This window comes from Microtus ochrogaster, chromosome 19, assembly GCF_000317375.1.
Source record: "Microtus ochrogaster isolate Prairie Vole_2 chromosome 19, MicOch1.0, whole genome shotgun sequence".
Taxonomy (NCBI): Eukaryota; Metazoa; Chordata; class Mammalia; order Rodentia; family Cricetidae; genus Microtus; species Microtus ochrogaster.
The window spans coordinates 23,123,370-23,143,448 of record NC_022021.1 but is presented as its reverse complement, the minus strand read 5'-3'; the positions used below and the strand labels follow the sequence as shown (position 1 = coordinate 23,143,448).

The window sequence follows — 20,079 nt, the reverse complement described above, 5'->3', positions numbered from 1 at the left end:
GCTTACAATGTACCTAGTATGCTCTTTACAACACTGATACCAGACATCTCTGTGTATTCAGCACAATGTACTAAATAATACATTTTCTCTCTCTATTGACAAATCATGGCAAAATTTTAAATATTTTAACAGATGTTTTTAAAATTTTTAGAAAAAATGATAAACTCTTCCTTTGACAATTAAGATGGTTTTTCAGTTTCCTTTTGGGTGATTATTTTTAGCATTCTGAACTAGGGATATAAGGCCTGCCCACACTGCAGAGATAATGTCTTCCATTTCCTTCTTATAAACATATCATATGCAACTCTATACAGGCAAGAAGCACTAATATTTTATTTTCAAAATACTATCCTATTAACAAACTCATTACTGTTTTAGTTTAAAAGTATATATTCCCACCGGGCAGTGGTGGCACAGACCTTTAACCCCAGCACTTGGGAGGTAGAGGCAGGCAGGGGGATCTCTGTAAATTCAAGGCCAGTCTGTTCTACAGAGCTAGTTCTGGGACAGCCAGGGCTGTTACACAGCGAAACCCTGTCTCAAAACAAACAAACAAAAAACAAAACAAAAAAGGAAAAAGTGTAAGTTTCTAATTTTTCCATAAAAATAATAAAAGTAAACCTGAGCTGGCACCAGGGGCTCTGCGTGTGACATGAATGTCTACTTTTGGCACACACAGAATACTTACCTTTTCAAGCCAATACAGAGACGTTTGAAAAGTAGAAGAGCCGAAGTTTTCCCCTGAAGAAGGTGAAGGGTAAGGGTGGGGCAGATTCAGTCCCACGTAAAGCACAAATGGCTTGGTGGAGTTAATGGCTTCCTGCCTCAGCCAGTCGACGGCTCTGTCTGTATTCTGCCAGTCCCCTGCCATCACTCTCCTTCTGTTCTTGTCTGGGATAAGATTAACCACAGGCCTGCCTTCTTGTCTGAGCAAGAATGCAACATCCCTTGTCCACGCTTCCACACGGTTACTGTGGGTATAAGAACATAAGCAGTTCAGAAAACATTCACGCTGCCTTAGAAACTGGCTCTACAAATGCTGGAAAGAAACAGGGAAACTGTTAAGATTTCCTTAAGTGTTTAGATAACTGTATCACAACACATCTCGGTTAAAAAGTTAAATATCACATCTTGAAAAACCATGGAATATAATTGAATATTGATTTGTGCTAAGGTTATGACAGATTGCATAGACTAGTAATTTTTCTTACAGAAAAATATTTAGTTGTGCTGGCTGGTCTTATGTCAATTTGACATAAACTAGCGTTATCTGAAAGGAGGGAACCTCAATTGAGAAACTGCTTCCATAAGATCTAGCTGTAAGGCATTTTTTAAATTAGTGACTGATGGGTGGGGGCAAGCCTCTTGTGGGTGGTGCCAGCCCTGGCACATAGTCCTGAGAAGGCCATAGGGAGCAAGCCTGTAAGCAGCACCCTCCATGGCTTCTGTGTCAGCGCCTGCCTCCAGGTCCCTGCCCTATGTGAGTTCCTGTCCTGACTTCCTCCAGTGATGAACTTGATGTGGAAGTGTAAGTCAAATAACCCTTTTCTCCCCAAGCTGCTTTGGTCATGGTGATTTAGCACAGCAATAATAACCCTAAGTAAGACATTAGGTAAAGTATTTCATATTCCTAGTAATTTTCTTTTCCATTGCTTTCTCTGCTAAGAATGCCTATGCTACTCCAGTTGCTGGTAGGAATGCTGGTTTACCCATACACCTTCAACTATTTATTTTAACCTTACTAGGAAATTATAAAAAGTCTGAAAAATCTCATATTCTTTATATGCCTAATTTTTAATTTTAACATTTCTAGATTCCTATCAGAAAGAGGTACTAAAAGAAAGGCAGTATTATTCACAGTAACTGCAGTGAGAAAGAGCCAACAGACAGGCAACAACTGAAAAGACGCAGAGTAAATCAGGGTGTCCTTAAGGTGGGGGCAAATCAGGTCAACCAAGGAACAGTTTGAGGGAGGTGGCTCAGTAGATAAAAGCACTTGCCACCCAAACTTGAAGACCCACGTTCATTCTCCAGAACCTACATGACGGAAGAAGAGAATGGATTCTAGAAAGTGGTCCTCTGACCTCAACTCGCACCATGGCATGTGAGCATGCAAGAGTCCCCTCTTTCTCCTCCCCAGCCACATACACACAGAACTTTTAAAAGAAGAAATTAAAACTCTCAAAAAATTCACCAGACTGCCAGGCACAGTGGTGCATGCCTTTCTTTAATCCCAGGACTTGGAAGGCAAGAGGTAGGTAGGTAGGTCTCTATGTTTGAGGCCAGCCTGTTCTACAGAGAGTTCCAGGACAGCCAGGGCTATCCAGAGAAACCCTATCTTGAAAAACAAGCAAACAAAAAGCAAAAGCAAAACAATCAAAAAACAATATAACCCCCCTAAAACAATCTAAAGCCTTCATCCACCAGAGAGAGTATAGAGAAAATGTGCTCTATACACTGGAGGAGTGCTCAGTCGCAGGAAAATGACGTTCTGCCATGCGTGCTGCCACAGTGGGAACTCGGCACTGTGTCAAGTGGAACCAGCCAGGCACAGAAGACAAGTAGGGCATGGGCTCACTTCTTGAAAAAGTAGATCTGGAAGCTGAAACTAGACTTGTGGTTCTCACAGGCCGAGGGGAGTGTGGCATGGCATAAGTGGAGAAACACACACTTCGGGATCAGCATTATAACAACGTCCTAAGCAGAAAGCCATCCTGCTTTCCTATTACCTGGTGAGGTAGGCAGATATTTATTAAGCACTTCAGAATATTAAGGACTCTGAGAGTTTTTACCCTGAGAAGGGGTGTATGAGGATACGGTGATGGTCAGCTCTGACAGCTAAGTTGACAGGATCTAGACTAACCAAAGAGACTAACCTCAGGGTACCTCTGAGCGAAAACGTCTAGATTAGGTTAACTGAGGTGTGAAGAATCACTTAATGTGGGCAGTGAGAAGGCACCAGGCAGAGGTGCAAACAGCACCAACCAAGCCTTGGTGAGGCAGGGTACCCCAGGTGAGTGTGGGCTTGGAGCTGGGGGCCCGACCTGCATGGCTGCTCCCACTTACCTCGACTGGCCTTGTCACAGCCAATCCTCCCTCCCCCCAGCTCTGCACTTCCGGTTTACCACTTGTCCATTCCCTGGTGAGGCTGGACTGCTACCTCCATCCTGGTCAGCTCCTGAGCCCTCGAGCCTGCAAGGTCTGGGCAGGCTAGAGTTGGCCAATCAGAAACGGGCAGATCCTGCAACTCCTCCCTCTCTCGATAGGCAGCACCTTCCTAGGCTGAGGTCTTGTAATGAATAAGAGAAGGAAGTGAGCAAGCAGCCGCTTCCAGCCCTCTCTGCCGGCTGACTCAAGTTTCAGGGTTATGAGCACTTCATGCTCTTCTTGTCCTGACCTCCCTGATAGCATGAACAGTCCCTTTGAACTGTGAGCCAAATCCCACCCTTTCTTCCCCACGTTGCTTCTGTCAGGTATTTTATGGCAACAATGAGACAAGTAACTAATATAGAGACAAACCATGATTTGTGTATTATACAAATACATTTTATAGAAACATTTCATGGCACACCATAAATAAGAATATTGTCCTAATTACTTTTCCATTGCTGTGATAAAACACCATGACCACGGTAACTTATAAAAGAAAGTATTTATTTAGGGTTTATAATTTTAGGGGGCAAGGACCACCATGGCAGGGATCACAGGAGCAGGCAGACAGGCATCATGCTGGAGCAGTAACTGAAATATTACTTCTTATTTCATAAGCAAGAGGCAGAGAGAGCTAACTCAAAGTCCACCTTCAGTGACATCCCTTCTCTAAGGCCATACCTCTTAATCTTTTCCAAACAGTTCCACCAAAAGGGACCAACATATGAGCCTATGGGGGCTATTCTCATTCAAATTACTACATTCTACTCCCTGACTCCCAAAAACTTGTGGTCATATCATAGCGCAAAATTCATTTAGTCCAACTCTAAAAAGTCCTTATAATCTGTCACAATCTCAACACTGTTTAAAAGGTCAAAGTCCAGAGTCTCTTCTGAGACTCATGGCAATGTTAACAGTAAATCACAACCAGCTTACATACCTGTCATATAAAACAGCACAGAATATATATTAGCATTCCAAAAGAGAGGAATGGAGGCATACTGAGGGAATATTAGACCCAAGCAAGACCAGAACCTATCAGGGCAAACTCTAGACTCCTTGACTGAAGTCAAATGGCTTCGATGGCTTAACATGCGCAGCTTTGCTGACTACAACACACTTCTCTCTGTTAGTCTGGTCCACTCACTTACGCAGGTCGCTGCAGACACCCCATGGTTCTGGTGTCTCCAACACCATCCAGGCTTCACTGTACAGTTTCACCCAAAGGCCTGCCTCTCAGGGCCTCCACGCAGGGACTCCCCTGAGTTTCCTTAATCGCAGGCCAAGGAAGATCCCATGATCTTTCACTCCTGTACCCTTCAGGACTCTAATGCCAGAAGCATGTGGCCCCATGCTGCCAGGTCTGTGTGCCTGCTTGGGATGGAACTTGGCCCCTCCCTGAATGATATTTGCCTAAGTTTTCTTTGGTAGCTGCTTTTTAGGAGGAATAAAAATCTTCCACAAATTGCAGGGTTAGTTGGGTAGGACCTCGCCTGAGCCACTGCCATCATGCAACTTTGACTCCATCGGCTTCGGGTCTAACATGGAATCTCCTGCTCTGTGAATCTCTAACACGGAATCTCCTGCTCTGTGAGTGTTCTAGCTGTGAATCTCTAACATGGAATCTCCTGCTCTGTGAGTGTTCTAGCTGTGAATCTCTAACACGGAATCTCCTGCTCTGTGAGTGCTCTAGCTGCACATTTCGGGTTCCCTTTGCCCTGCTCATTCTCTTTTTACACAGACCTGCATAACAAGCAATAACACCACAGAGTCAACATCAGGTTGTCTTGAAATGTCCTGGACCAAGAACATCATTCATTGTTTTTCAGTTTAGACTCAGGCAAATTTGGAGACAATGTCAGGAAGTAGCCATATTTTTGCTAAAATATCACAAGAATGGCAGTGTCTAATGTTGTTCCCCTCTGAAACCTTGAGCTGGGCCTCCATAAGTCCACACTGCTCTCTGTAACACTGTCTTCCAGGCTCCTATGAGGATGTCCCATTAATCCCCATTTATAGCATTCAATGGCTTCCCTAATCCAAAGCCCTTAAGTCTTCCACATTCCCTGCACAGGCAGCATGATCAGACCTGTCTCTGCAGCAGAACACTCCCTGATTCCAGTTTATGTCCTACTTATTTTTTGACTGCTGTGATAAGAAACTACGACCAAGGCAACTTATCAAAAGGCATTTATTTGGACTCACAGTTTTGGGGTTTATGATAGTCATTGCAGGGAGCATTACAACAGCAGGCATGGTGCCGTGTCAACCCACAGGCACGAGGCAGAGAGAACTGACTGGGAATTGTGTGAGCTTCTGAAAGCTCAAAGCTCACCCCCAGTGACAGACTTCCTCTAATCAGGTCCCACCTCCCACCCTTTCCTAGTCGTTCTGCCAACTGGAGTCAAGTATTTAAATATATGATCCTATGGGGGCAGCTCTCACTCAAACCACCACAAGTACATTTTCTCTATAAAAATAAAGGGAAATATTTTCAGGAGAAATTTGTGAAATTCCATGAAATAATGGGAAATGTAAATCACTTCAGAAAGGCAGGAGTTGTAAGGCTTGCTGACTGGATCCACATCACTCCAATCTTTCCCACAGAACAGATGTTCATTCTGCACCAGGAACTGCCACAGACAGTTTCATTTATTCCTATTACAGTATCTTCAATGTTAACCAGATAAGACTCAGCTGTTCAATAAGTGAACAGATTCCAAACTTAAGGGGAATTAAGGAATCTTCCCAAGGTGAGAAGGATGGTAAGCAGGATAACATCACTTCTCACACTGCATGTTGTCTGCCCTCCTTTCTGCTAAATTCTTTTTTTAAGATTTATTACATATACAGTGTTCTGTTTGCATGTATGCGTGCAGGCCAGAAGAGGGCACCAGATTTCATTACAAATGGTTGTGAGCCACCATGTCATTGCTGGGAATTGAACTCAGGATCTCTGGAAGAACAATCAGTGCTCTTAACCTCTGAGCCATCTCTCCAGCCTCCTCTGCTAAATTCTTAAGGCAAAGCAGAATACAAGGTGAGATTTTACCCAGAAGGCCCGGCACCTTGGACAACAGTCCCTGGTGAAAGCACATTAAGGACATGCATTAGTGCATGGCATGAATCCAGAATGTCGGCAGGCAGGGTCATATAAACCATGCTGGGTGTGGGATTCTAATGAAATCAAGGAAGAATAACTCATGGGTTCAAAGCAGGTCAGTCATGTGATTGATCAGGTGTACATTTATAGATCACTGTTGAGTCCAGCTGGAGGCCACTGATAACTCAGGGAGGAATGACAGGAGCCTGAGGGGGGGCAGATGGTGAGCAAGCTGGGGATGATCTCTGGCAGAAGGGACAGCACCGTGATGGGAGACAGAAGGGGCAGGCGGTGAGCAAGCTGGGCATGCTCTCCCACAGAAGGGATAGCACCGTGATAGGAGACAGAAGGGAGGAGTGTGGCTATATTTTAGAGTTTAAACAGAAAAGGGGAGAAATTTAATATTAGAAATAACAGCAAAATAATACTCAGAGTATTCTAGCATTGGTTTAACCACAAACTCACTACACTGCCTCCTTAGGGCTTGCTTAGTAAATTACCACAGAATGAATCACTTAAAGCAGAGTGTGCGCTTCCCACCTCTAGAGATGGGAAGTCTGAAGTCAGCCATCAGAGCCACACTCCTGCTGAAGGCTCTCTGCCAGACTGTGCTGTGTCTTCCTGAGATTCTGTCACATCTGACTTGTTGCTATCACTCCAGTCTCTGCTTCTGCCCTTAACTGTGTTCTCTGTGCATCGCTGCCTTCCCTTCTTCCAATAAGAGTTGATCCTAAGTACAGAGTGTCACCTTGAGACTTTAACTAGTTATAACTGCAGTTAGGATCTATTTCCAGATAAGATAACATTCTGAAGTCCCATGAAGTTTGGGTGGAACACTATTTAATTTGTCACCTTATGACATTTAGTTTTCAATTCTCTCACTTGCCATGGCTCGCCACTATTAATATTGTCACTCTCAACGATCACTTTCTAGGCAAAAGGTGCTACCTAGTCTTCTGTTTTTGTTGTAAGTCCCCAGTGTTAGGGAACTGAAGACCACACCCAGCTTTGTAGGCGGAACTTTAGGACTTGGGATATGTTTTTACATTAAAGTGCACAAAGCAAACAACACAAAGAGAAGCAGGGGTGAAGAAGCATAGGCACAAGCTTCTGTGCAGAGAGCTCAGGGCACCCCCGAATCTCCCAGTGTGGAACTGTGACGTTGGGGGAAGCTCTGCCTCTAGTCCAAGCATGTGCAGAACCCTGGTGACTCAGACACACCATACCAAAAACCTGTCTCTGAAGAAAGCTGATTAACACAAGCACCCCAGCACACGCCTACAGTTACAGAAAGGTGGAAAACACCCTTGAAACCTGAGTTTCCAGACACCAGCCAGGGCCAACCATATGGGTGGGCAAATATTGTTAAGGTAAATTTCAGGCCTGCACGTTAGCACTTCCCTGCCCTTCTTGTCCAGTTTAACCATCACATTAGCGGAGTTCAGAGAGAGTAGGCATGTTCAAAATTACTAGAATTCAAACTATAGTAGAGAAACTAGAATTCAAAACTAGGAGATTACTCTTTACCAAAGTGTGCAGCTGATTGTTTGTTTTTGTGGTGGTGTGGGTAGAACCCAGGGCCCTGTGCATGCTGAGCGCCTTGTCTACCCTGGAGCCAAAGCCCTAGCTAAGCTAGCTGCCTGCCATTTAAAGGTTTACTAAAAGGAGAGGAAAGTTACAATAGTTTCAAGTTCTAGAGAACCCTCAAAGGTAAATAGGCTACTGTTACAAAGACTGTAAAATGAAAAAGATATATAGGAAACTCACAAAATAATTCAGAGGCTAAGCTATTTCACAAATATCTAAATCCATTAACCATAGATATTAATGTTTTAGACAAAAACCCATCAGAATGTTAACAGTTTAATATTTTAAGAAGATTAAACGAAGTTAAGCTTTAGCCAAATTGGCATACTAGAGGGAGTAAGGGTAAAGTAAGCCCTGTGGTAAAGTAAGCATGCAGAGTCCATGAGTGTGCAGCAGGGGGCAGCATTTGCTTTCATCTTACCTAACGGAATGATGTCCCGAAGTATAGTCTAGTTTTCCAAACTTCTGAGTCTGATAGCCATGCTTCTCCATGACGTCCATCCATGTTGTATAATTTGGATCAAGACCCTTAAAATTATTCCAAGATTCTGTTAAGTGAGTGAAGAGGCCACTCCACATCGCTGAGGTGAAAAGAGAAATGAAAGGAACGGATGAAAGTTAAAGCTTAATCATTATTGGCTGTTTCGGTCTGTGATCTGGAATAAGAAATGCCATCAGCTTCAGCAGGTCACTGGTACCCATTTTATCGGAGGGCAAGCCCTACAAGGATTTCTATTCACCAAGGCTGGAGGTTAAGTTGATTAAGGTATTTGTTATATTTATGGCTGGAATTAAATATAAAGCTTGCACATCATTAGTGTTTTTCAGTCAGAAAAGCTTTCTGTATGTATTTTTTTCTAGTTTTTTTAAACCATAAGTTAGAGTAGTGACAATTATAGACATTGTTTCCCTTACCTTTCAAGGACTTTCCTATTCATTATCTTTTCACTAGGTTTTTCTAAGAAAAAGAAAGGAAAAAGAGATGCTGTGTGTCCTCATTTTCTCAAACTTTAGTAAACACCTCCTTTTCTTTTCTCATTTCTGGGTGCACACACAGTAAGTTTCCTGTTTTCATTTCTTTCTTTTTTTAAAAAAAAAGATTTATTTATTATGTATACAGTATTCTCAGTGCTCTGCCTGCAGGCCAGAAGAGGGCACCAGATCTCCATACAGATAGTTGTGAGCCACCATATGGTTGCTGGGAATTGAACTCAGGACCTTTGGAAGAGCAGGTGGTGCTCTTAACCACTGAGCCATCTCTCCAGCCTCTCCTGTTCTCATTTCTGCATGTACACACAGTAGGTTTACGGTTCTCATTTCCAGGTGCACACACAGTAGGTTTCCTGTTCTCATTTCTGCGTGCACACACAGTAGGTTTCCTATTCTCATTTCTGGGTGCACACACAGTAGGTTTCCGGTTCTCATTTCTGGCTGCACACACAGTAGGCTTCCTGTTCTCATTTCTGTGTGCACACACAGTAGGTTTCTGGTTCGTATTTCCGGGTGCATACACAGTAGGCTTCCTGTTCTCATTTCTGTGTGCAAACACAGGTTTCCTGTTCCCATTTCTGGTGCACGCACAGTAGGTTGGAGGTACTTTCTTTCCTTTGTGTGTGCATGTCAAGGGTATCTCCCTAAACCATTTTTGAGGTAGGGTTGCTCTCACTGAATCAGGAGCTTGCCGTTTGGCTTGCTTGGCACATCAGCAAGCTTCAAGAATCTCTCTGACTCTGTCTCCCAGTGCTAGCGTTACAGGCATGCACTGCCGCACCCAGTTTAATATTATTTAGATACAGAGGTGTTGGGTTTCAAACTCATGTCTCTCGCCTGTGGGTAAGCACTTTAACAAGTGAGTCATCTTCCAAGGCCCTCCTTTCTTTTCTGATATAACAACACGCTTACTGAGAGGTGGGGTTGAGTCACAATAACCATAGTCTGGTATATACTCTCAAGTTATTCGACCTCTTTGTTTTAGTTTTCTTCTGCAAACTGGGCTAATGACAGTAACTATGCTCATGGAAGTATGAGGATTATATACAAAATATTAAGACGATATTTAGAATATCACCAAATATAGCAAGAATACACTAATCACTTTTATCACTATGAAAGACCCTTTTGTGAGACCTTTGGAGTCTAGAGCCACTTTCTCATACTGTTTCAGTGGACAACTACATTTGCACTGTGTGGATGAGACCCTGGGCTGCTTCCTGCACAGGGTCCAAGAGGTTTAGAATCAGCTTACCCATCGTGGGCTCCTTCTAGTCAACACAGGAGAGAAGTTAGCAAACATGTTTTTACATACGATGTATCTTATCTTTCATCACTGAAATATCAATTAGGATAATATAGGTTCCCTTTAACTGTTGGTGACCAGATAGTTCACAGTGCTGGAAATAAAGTGACCATGGTGACAACTGAAATCACAGAGACTCTCATCTCAGAGGTTCCATGGCAGATGACCACAGGCCGCACGGAAAGAAGGTAACTAGAGCAACATTCAGACAAGAGTCTTAAGAACAAATTTTCACTTTCTAAACTCATGGCTTACGGTCACCTGCTCGCCATCCAAACCACGGCTGTGTGCTAAATCATTATAGTCAGATGAGCATGGAGACTCGTGATGGACACGAATGGTGACAGCAGAGAAAGTAATGAGGTATAAAGTCTGCAATCCCTGGGAAACTTAAGATACACATGAACCTTAGTTCTGCCTGGGAAGAGCATCCAGAGAGCTGCTGACTCTTCCCCAAGCCTTGTGGAAAGACATCCTAAACACAGAACTCTCTTGACATCTGCTTGACAGCCAAAGGAAGAAATGAAACAGCAACACAGGAACTAGACAGCATCCCACGCAAGAAAAAGCTTTTCTTCCGAGAAACAAGAAATTCAAATTCAATTCTAAATCAAAGAAATTCTTCAGAAAAATTAGAAATTCGAATGACCTGAACATTGACACCATAGAACACACAGCAGTTACCCCAAGGTATTTTTTATTAGGTACCAGAAGCGACTTTACAATAGGTTTTAAAATAGGTTTGCATATGATATTTCACACGTAGATGTCGTTTTAGGGATCAGCCCGTTCCATTAGCATTGTCATACCTGCACGAGACGGACAGCAGATGGGAGAGTTAGTGTAGGCATTCAGGAAGGTGGTGCCATGAGCTTTCATCAAGTCAATAGAGGGAAGTTTTACTACCCGACTTCTGGGTTGAAATGTTAGTCTTCCATCCTGAAATAAAGAAATCCAACCACTGTTGGTCATCATGTACACAGAGAAAGCAGAGGACAATTTTAGGTGTCCATTCTTACCCTTCCACTTTAACTTTTATTGTGCAGACAGCAAACTCAGACCATCAGTACAGTGTATCGCTCCATTTTGCCCTCTGAGGCACCCCATTCCCAACCTAGTCTCTCATCTTCCTACAGTCAGTCCCTCTCCTTGAACAGGAGAGGTGGTGGCAGCAATGTTCTTTTCATTTCTATCTGCGCTAGCACACGAAAATGTGCTACTTTATGATGCTGCTTCATAGAGCTGTTACTCATACTTAAACCAATATTGGGATACAAAAGCCAAAGACAGGAAGCTAGAAAATTTGGGTTGTTAAATTAAGAAAAGACCATAAAATGCTAAAATCCAAGCAGAAGGAGGAGAAGGAGAAGAGGAGAAGGAGAAGAAGGAGAAGAGGAGAAGGAGGAGAAGAGGAAAGAAGTAGGAGAATATGTTTGTATGAAATCTCAAGAAGAATAAAAAGCAAGCACTGAGCTATGTTTTAAGAATCTAGTACCTAAACAAGACTGGAGAGAGTTTTATGCTCAATTATATTTGCATATATTAAAGTGCTTCTTGGAAAGTTCTTTTGAAGAATGAAAAAATAATTTAAAAATTATTTTAATAAACTTTAAATACCTATGTGTTTATGTGTCAGGCACCTTGTAACATCTGAGGATACAATGGTGAGACAGAATAGAGGCCCATTCCCAGGACACCCACAGCCCACTGGGAGAGGTAAAAGAACACTAGTAAATTAACTTCGATGATGCCCAGTCTCCGCCTCCTGGGTGTTGGGATCAGAGGCAGACGTTACCATGCCCTCCTTCTGTGGTGCTGCTGGTTGATCTCATGCTAGGTGAGAACTGTACCAAATGAGCTACATCGCAACTGTGGCTCTGGTTCTAACACTTTCCAATTGCTGCTTCTGAGCCATGGCATCATTCCGGACCAAGGAGAACCAAAGGAGAAGTTTAGATGTCACGCATTGTTCTAGTGTATCCTATTGCTGGGACAAACACAACCACGACTCAAGGCTTCTACCATAATATTGCCATGAATAGTCATATAAAAGTTTTTGTGTGAACTCTGTTTTCATTTCTCTTAGACACAAACTCATAGGAATAGAATTGCTGGATTGCATAGTAACTCTAGTTAAAATGCTTTCCAAGGTGGCTTTACCACTTTACAAACATTCTCCACAGCAGTGTACGAGGTTTCCAATTCCTCCACAGTCTCACAAACTGTGGTCATTGTCTACTGTGTGTGTGCGCGGGCGTGTGTAATTAGAATACGGAAGAACTTCTTATATGTTAACTGTTCAAAATAACACAACGGTTTCATACTTTGAACATATTTACCTCCTCCCCCTCCTGGGACTCCCTGTATCTTCTCAAACAATCCCCTAATACTTTCATGCCTTCTTGATTCTAACTATCCTTATGGGAATGAGATGGTTTGATCTACATAGAGTCTCACTATGGTTTGACCTACAGTTCCCTAATGATTATCAATGCTTGTAAACGTCTTATGTGCTTATTGGCCACCTGTGTATATTCTATGGGGAAATATTTTTTAAATCTTTGGCTCCTTTTAAGTTGCCTAATCCAACATTATGAAAATTTATACTTCCATTTTCATGACGAAGTCTTTAATTCATAAACTTATTTTAAGTTAATTTTTACATATGGTGGAAGACAGGGCTCAATTTTGTTCTTTTAATTTATTTTGAAATTAAATATATGGATATTTAATTTCAGCATTACTTGTTTATCAGAATTTATTTCTAGACTCTTAAATCAATTCTATTGCTCTGAATATTTATCTTTCTGCCTGTAACATATTATTGTGATTATTGTAGCTTTGTCATAAGCTTTGAAATCGAAAAGAATTATGTTTTTATCATCCTTCTTTTTCAAGAAAGTACTTTTTTTTTTTTTTTTTTTTTTTTTTTGTCTTTTTGAGACAACATTCCTGGCAGTCCTGAAACTTACTCTGTAGACCAGGCTCTCCTTGGAACTCACAGAGATCCACCTGCCTTTGCCTCTTCAAGTACTGGGATTAAAGGCGTGCAGCACCACTTCCTGGCAAAAGTAGATTAAATTATAACAACTAATATTTAAATCACTGGTAACACAGTTATTAAATGTCAAGATCAGTGGTTCTCAATCTTCCTAACGCTGAAACTCTTTAGTGCAGTCCCTCATTTTGTGGTGACACCAAAGATTGTTTTGTTGTTACCTCATAACCGTAATTTTGCTACTGTTAGGAAACGCAACCTAATCTGATATTTCTGATGGTTTTAGGCAACCTCTGTGAAAAAGTGGTTCGAATCCCAGAGGATTGCGACCCATAGATTGAGAACCGCTGGTTTAGAAAATTAAATTTCCTTCATTTCTTACCCAAACATTAATTTTTGCAAGTGTGGGTGACTAACACATCATTTTGGAAAACAAATAAGCTTTTATGAAAATGCACAATGCATTTCCCTTCATAACTTACTTAAACCAGGATACATTAACTAATAATGGCAAAAATGCTTTGGTGGACCTAGTCTGGTATTAAAAATTCGTGAAAATCTCCGCCCGTGGCGCGCGGGTGTAGTCTCTCTAGAGAGGTTGAGGCAGAAGGGTCGCCAGAGCCTTTTAACTATTACTTTGCAGGTATGCACGTGCGGGACCTCTCAACCCCACGGTCCGCTCTCCCTGAGGGCTCTCTGCAGGCTGTGGCGTCCTTTCGCCGTCCTCCCTCTACTTACGAAGGAGTCACTGGCAACGAGCACCACATTGGGCCTCTGGGCCACTTGCAGCTTCTGCTCTTGGGTCCCGGGAGCGGGCGCCGCGAGCGCAGAAGCCGCGACCACACACACCCACAGCGGCAGCATCGCCTGCAGCTGTGTGCAGACGCGGCCACTGAGCCGGTCTCCTCTGGACTGCCGCCCAACAACGATTTGGATTCCGTATACTGAAGTAATGTGGGGGTCACCGCGAAACTACAACTCCCATCAGGCTCGACCATGCGCATGCGCAAGCATGGAGTCCCTCTCTCACTCTTAACCCGTGTAAAGACCATTTTAATCAAATCTCGAGCTAATGATGCTCAGCTACTTCCCCTCACGAAAGCGATGCCTGAGGAAATGCGCATGCGCTTCTACTTTGCGGCAGTCCAGCATGTGCCAGGTGGGTTCTGGTTGCTTTCGCTTTGAGCAGAAGTTACATTTTAAAGGCAGTTGAAATGGCATTGGGGGAGAAGGGGTTGTGCCTGGAGGTGCTGCTAGGGGTCGTCCTCCTTTGCACGGGACAGCGTGACCCAATGTTCCCTGGCATAGTGAACTTGGCGGTGATGAGGTGGCAGTGCTTCTGTCACTTAGTTGGATGGGCTGTGCCCCTGTGGCCAACGCCGGATCGCCCCAGGTGTGGGCCGGGTAGTGGTTTGGATCCCGTGCGGCTGCTGAGCCCTGGTCACGCAGCCTGCCTCGTTGGATTGCCTCTTTTGGCCGGGGCACTAAGGACTATGCTGGTGGTGTGCGGTGAGGAGCCGGGCTTTGTTAAGTTTCAGTTTCTAGATACGGGAAAGCTTGGCTGCTCTTTGCCAAGTCGCAAGGGGGCGGGGACAGTGAGAAAGAAAGAAACAGGTTCGAAAATAAAATGTGGGCTGTGTGATGTGTGCTGCTAATTGACGTAGGTTCGGAGCACAATAGTTGGGCGCAGGATAATGCTATTTCTCTTTTGGTTGTTAGATTCCTTTGGAGAATTCCGGAACAGCAAGTTTCTATCTCAAACTCAAATTCTTCACTTATTATAGCTCCAGGTACGTACACTTGTACATTAAACCAATTGTTTTGATTTTTTTTGACAAGAAGGAAGAGTTCTATTTATTTAAAAACTTAACTATAATATCTGGCAGCATTTTGTACAGAATAATTGTAATGAGGAAATACATATTTAATGCATAGCGGTATGTGCTGTGTGGTCTTAAGCCTTACTATGTATTTACTGTGTAACTTATTTTTTTGTGGGATCTATTTTGTAGCCTTCACTCTGACTACTTTGTAGACGGTCAGACCGGGAGGTTAAATGACTTTTCCAGGGTTTGTGCAAGGAAATTGAAAAGTCAGTGCCCTAACTCAGAGATACTTTGTCTCCAGTTGCAAATTTTTATGAGTCTACTGAATTTCATCTCTATTAGTGAACAAAATTGTGAGTATAGTGTCACTCTGCAGATGTGTGTGGGTGTGCAAAAACACACTCTTTGTCTCTGAGGAGTTTACAGTCTTGGGGAGAAGAACCTAACAAACAAAGTAACAGTACAGTAAGAACAGTTATCCAGGTAGATTGCCTCCTAAACAGGGCACAGTCCCCAACATTATGTTGAGTTAATTTGGAATGTAGAACATATTTTTCAGAATCAATATCAACTGGCATTTAGATTTAGAAAAATTATATTTAGCTTTCTTTTTTGGCATAGTAATGGTTCTTTGACTACTAATATTTCCCGAGGGCTTTGTTTCTTCAGGCCCTTCTTTTGATGACAGGAGCACATCTTTTTCTCCTTGTTTCTGCCCTTGCTGTGTGAGTGAGAGCAGGTGCTGCAGTGGGTTGATGCAACATAGATATTTTAGGGACCCAGAGACAAAGTGTTGCTAGAATCTAAGAGGTCTACTTTCCATCTGACAGTCAGTGGGCCTTAAATGTTCCAGCCTTTACTTCATCTTTCCTGACGGTAAACATTTCTTTGAGCACCTCATCCCACATTTGTGTAGGCTTAAGTATTACAAGTTCTGATTTTGAGCGGGACAGCTACATGTAACCACTCATTTATTGCTCTTCGATTTTACATGGCCAGAAGCTTATCTTCCCACTTCCTCTCCATTAGTAGCCTTTTCAGACTTTACCCAGTTCTTCAGATTCCTTCATTGTTTAATGACTGTCATCTGAACATAGAATGTTCAACAAAAGTTAATCACTGAGTTATTCTGTGAGCAAAGGAACTTTTATGTGTGCATGGGTTTATGTAGCTAGATACCATTCAGGATTGGAGCTCTGGTTTATGATTGATAAAACAAAATGCCATAACAGAAATTTATTTTCTCATAATTCTGGAGTTTAGAAGTCCGGCATCAAAGAGTTGTAACGTTTGATTTCTTTTAAGGCCATTGTTTCTGTCTTGTACCTCAGTGTGTCTTCTGTGCATGTGCTTCCTGGTGTGTCTAAATTTCTTTTGGGAGTGACAGATTGGATCAGGGTCTTCCTACCTCATTTAGCTTTCATTACCTTTGTACTTTGTAAATACTGTTGTATTCTGAAATATGGGGACTGATACTTTGATGTGTGAATTTTGGGGGTGTTGTATGTCTTCCTGTGGAAACATGAACAAACATCTGTTCACTCCAGATAGGGCACCAGCAATAGATCAAAATAACTCTACCATTGTTCATTGTTCAGTTTGCTGAACTAATGAATTTTTGGGCTTACTTAGGAGCATGGGTGAGGACTTACTTAGAGGAAGATGGATGAGTCAAAGGTTGATGCATCACTGAAAAGCCCTTCCAACATGGGTGATAATTCCAGAAGGCTGTGTTCTTGAAGCTCCCTGTTAATAGCTCAGCTACTTGAGAGTATCCTGCCCCGCATTTGTTACTGCTTATTTTACCTTGTGGGAAGAGCTTTGGTAATCATGTATGTTTCGGGTGATTTCTGAGACTTGTGAATTTTTTCTTGAGCATCATAAGCTTTATTTACTTTCTGAGTCTTAAGCCTCCCTCCAGGATGGAATGTTTTAATTTGGAAAAAAATTACTATATAACACAGGGATACAATTATCCCCACAACAGGCTCAGATCTGTATTGTCTATAATCATTAGCTAATGATTTCTATGTTAGGTTCAGGTTGCTTTAGTAAAAGTACTTTACTCTTTAGATGTTAGGTCTTCAGTTGAACATTCTGGGTCTAGCTTGTGGTCTTCTGCAGGTCTTTTAATACCAAAGTAACAACAGAATTTCTTAAAGAACTTCTAGTCAGTTTTGGGAAACATACAGATATACATTTAGAAAGGTATTAAAAAGTATGAGTAATGGTTGAATTAAAAAACCACAAAAACAGTAATTTCAAGTTATGTTCTGGAGCATGCTAGTGTCTTTAAAATGTCAGGTGGTTGCTGCCTCAGCTTGTTGGGGTGTTAGGGTTTCCCAGAGGCTTTAAGGTGGCAGTATATATTGAGACTGAAGAGTGAGATCTTTGTGGTGGACACAAATTTCCTGCACCATGGAGTAATACCTTCAAGCATGTTCTTTGAAATATACTTTTGGAAATGCTGGCATAGGTCATAAATGTTACAGGATCAGACTAGTGTCAATTTGGTATGGGTCAGATTGTATGCTTGACACTTCACCTTGGCCTTTAATTTTGAGTAACATGAGAATAGGCAGAAGTAAGTAGAATGAATGGTTGGGAGAAGCACTGATACACAGAGAACTGGAGGGCTATCCAAGAGTGATGTGTGAGTGCTGAGACATTCCTTTTGCTGATCTAGATTTTGTTCCTAGATTGTGGTGTGTCTTATATGTACTACTCAACAAGATTGTGACCTAGTTAGAGTTACTGCTGTTATGGTGAAACACCATAGCCAAAGCAACTTGGGGAGGAAAGTCAGGACAGGAACTCCAACAGGGCAGGCAGGAGCTGATGCAAAGTCTATGAAAGGGTGAGGCTTACTGGTTTGCTCCCCGTGGCTTACTCAGCCTGCTTTCTTATAGAAACCAGAACTACCAGCCGAGGTGTGGTCCCACCCACAATAGATTGGGCCCACTCCCAGCAGTCACTAATGAAGAAAATGCTCTCAACATCTTGCCTGCAACCCTAATGGTTCTCTCCCCCCATTTGAGATTCTCTCCCCCAATGACTTTAACTTGTGTCAAACTGACGTAAAACTAGCCAGCAGAGATTGATTATTTAAGGGGCTCTAAGCAATATGAAGTGCTTTTGGACACTTACTGAATTGGAGAAGAACACACATCTTGGTGGAACAGTTAAAAAGTTCTACTACATTCGAGTTGAGTAGATCAGGATAGCGCAGGCTTTTTTGCTAGTACTTATGTCCTGGCTTATTTGAAGAGGACATACTCAGTGTTTGTTGGCAGTTAAGCAGGCAAGAAACCTACATCTTCAGAGAGCAAGGGATGAAGTTGCAGATGGGCTGAGTAATGTTTTTAAACTTAAAAAAAAATGTTTGTGTGCTGTAGTTACATCATCTCAGCACTTCTTTGCCTTTTGTGTCTTCCTATGATCACCTCCTATATTCGAAGACTGCTCATTCATTTCCTGGCCACCCAGACCCAAATAATAACACAGAAACTATATTCATTATAGCACTGTTCAGCCAATAGCATATGCATATTTTAGCTAACTCTTATATCTTAAATTAACCCATTTCTATTAACCTGTGAATCACCACGAGGTTATGGCCTACCAGTAGGGTTCTGGCTGGCGGTTTTCATCTTTCTTTTTTGGTAACTACATGGCATCTCCTCAACTCCACTTACTCTCTACATGTCTGTTCAGATTTTCTCACGTTTTAGATTGTGATCATGTGGGCGGAAGGCTGTTAGTTCATTCCCGGCTGCTCAGCCCCGAAATAATCACACAGAAACCACATTATGTACAATACTGTTTGGCTGATAGCTTAAGCATATTTCTAGGTAGCTCTTATATCTCAAACTAACCCATCTCCACTAGTCTATGCATCACCACAAAGTCGTGTCCCCAGAGGCAGCTACCCCAGTGGCAGCTACCCCAGCGGCAGCTACGTGGTTTCTCCCTGACTCTGCCTCCTCTCTCTCTATCTCTTTTAGCCTGACATTACTCTGTTAATCCATTGGTCAAAAGCAGTTTCTTTATTAACCAATGGCAATAAAGCATATTCACAGCATACATCAGCTCCCACATTATAATCATGGTGAATCTGATTTTTAAAAACTTTGGAAGGGTTTGGGTGTTTTATATCACCATTTCATGGTTGTTTTACTTAATTTAGATGAAAAAAGTGGGTAAGGAGCAGATTGACATCCAGGTCAAAAAGAAGATGCAGGTGTGATAACAGGTAGGAACTGAGTGGGTTGCTAAGTAACAAGCAGGCAGTCTGTCTTTACTTAATAGTTCTTTCCTATTCCTTCAATAGAAGGACTAGTGATAGATTTTGTTTTTTAAAAAAAAATTATACTACAGGTTAAAACAAATATGTGTTAGTTTGAATGTATTTGGCCTCGATAACATCATAGGGAGTGGCACTCTTAGGAGTATTTGGAATTAACATGCATACACATTGTGCACTCATACATGCATATGTGTTTGATGAAGGGAATACCTGAGAGCCTGTATATAAAGGAGGAAGGAATGAGAAGAGAAGGGATGGTTATATTGTAGTGTAACGAATTCCATGTGGAAACACATAGCTATGGAAGGTATTGAATACGGCAGCTGTTATCAAGAGAAAGTGTGCTTGTCTCTAGTGTGCTTCAAAATAACTTATACAGTCGTAATGTTTCCCTGCTGCTGTCCTTATTCTACGTTCATCCACCTGACTCTTAAGATCTAACATCTTAGGCGGCTGTGCTTTCTCTCACTCCTCTTCCTTCTCCCCTCCTCCTGTCTCCCCTTTCTCTGACTGGAATTCTTTTCCTCTCCACTGTTATGTCCTGTCTTCTCCTAGTAGACATTGTGTGCTTACCTAACACACCTTCTCTAAATTCCTACAGCACTTTTCTTCTTAATCTTTAACATTTGGTTCTCTCATGGTTCACATGATGTCTTAGATGTCTCTCCAGCTTTAGATTGTATTCTTCAGAGCAGCAGGGTCTTTTTGTGTTTCGTCATGCATGGATGAGCTGAGCGTGGGTCCACATGTTGTTTCTAACTTGTGCGTGCTCCCACATAAAGTCTTCTTTTCCCTCCCCTCCCCTCCCCTCCC

General features: G+C 42.4%; 2 protein-coding genes across 5 annotated transcripts in view; one reads left to right on the top strand and one right to left on the bottom strand.

The window, feature by feature from the left end:
• The window catches only part of Arsk (arylsulfatase family member K), a 26,911-nt gene extending 12,824 nt beyond the window's left edge, over positions 1 to 14,087 (bottom strand). The window contains exons 1-4 of the mRNA XM_005356552.3: positions 13,873 to 14,087; positions 10,946 to 11,075; positions 8,262 to 8,421; positions 689 to 971 (exon numbers count right to left, since the gene is read on the bottom strand). Coding sequence (XP_005356609.1) covers positions 689 to 971; positions 8,262 to 8,421; positions 10,946 to 11,075; positions 13,873 to 13,998 — 699 coding nt within the window. The 5' untranslated portion in view covers positions 13,999 to 14,087. The remainder of the gene's footprint in view (positions 1 to 688; positions 972 to 8,261; positions 8,422 to 10,945; positions 11,076 to 13,872) is intronic.
• Positions 14,088 to 14,247: 160 nt separating this feature from the next.
• Ttc37 (tetratricopeptide repeat domain 37) overlaps positions 14,248 to 20,079 on the top strand; it is a 98,583-nt gene continuing 92,751 nt past the window's right edge. For 2 of the 4 annotated variants that reach the window (XM_026783778.1, XM_026783777.1), the window contains exons 1-2: positions 14,555 to 14,643; positions 14,854 to 14,924. Coding sequence is in view for 1 of the 4 variants with exons in the window: in XM_026783776.1 (XP_026639577.1) it covers positions 14,285 to 14,293; positions 14,854 to 14,924 (80 nt within the window). In the remaining 3 variants the exon portion in view is untranslated. Of the gene's footprint in view, positions 14,294 to 14,554; positions 14,644 to 14,853; positions 14,925 to 20,079 lie in introns of those variants that run through there. The other 2 variants (XM_005356551.3, XM_026783776.1) reach the window with 2 other exon arrangements.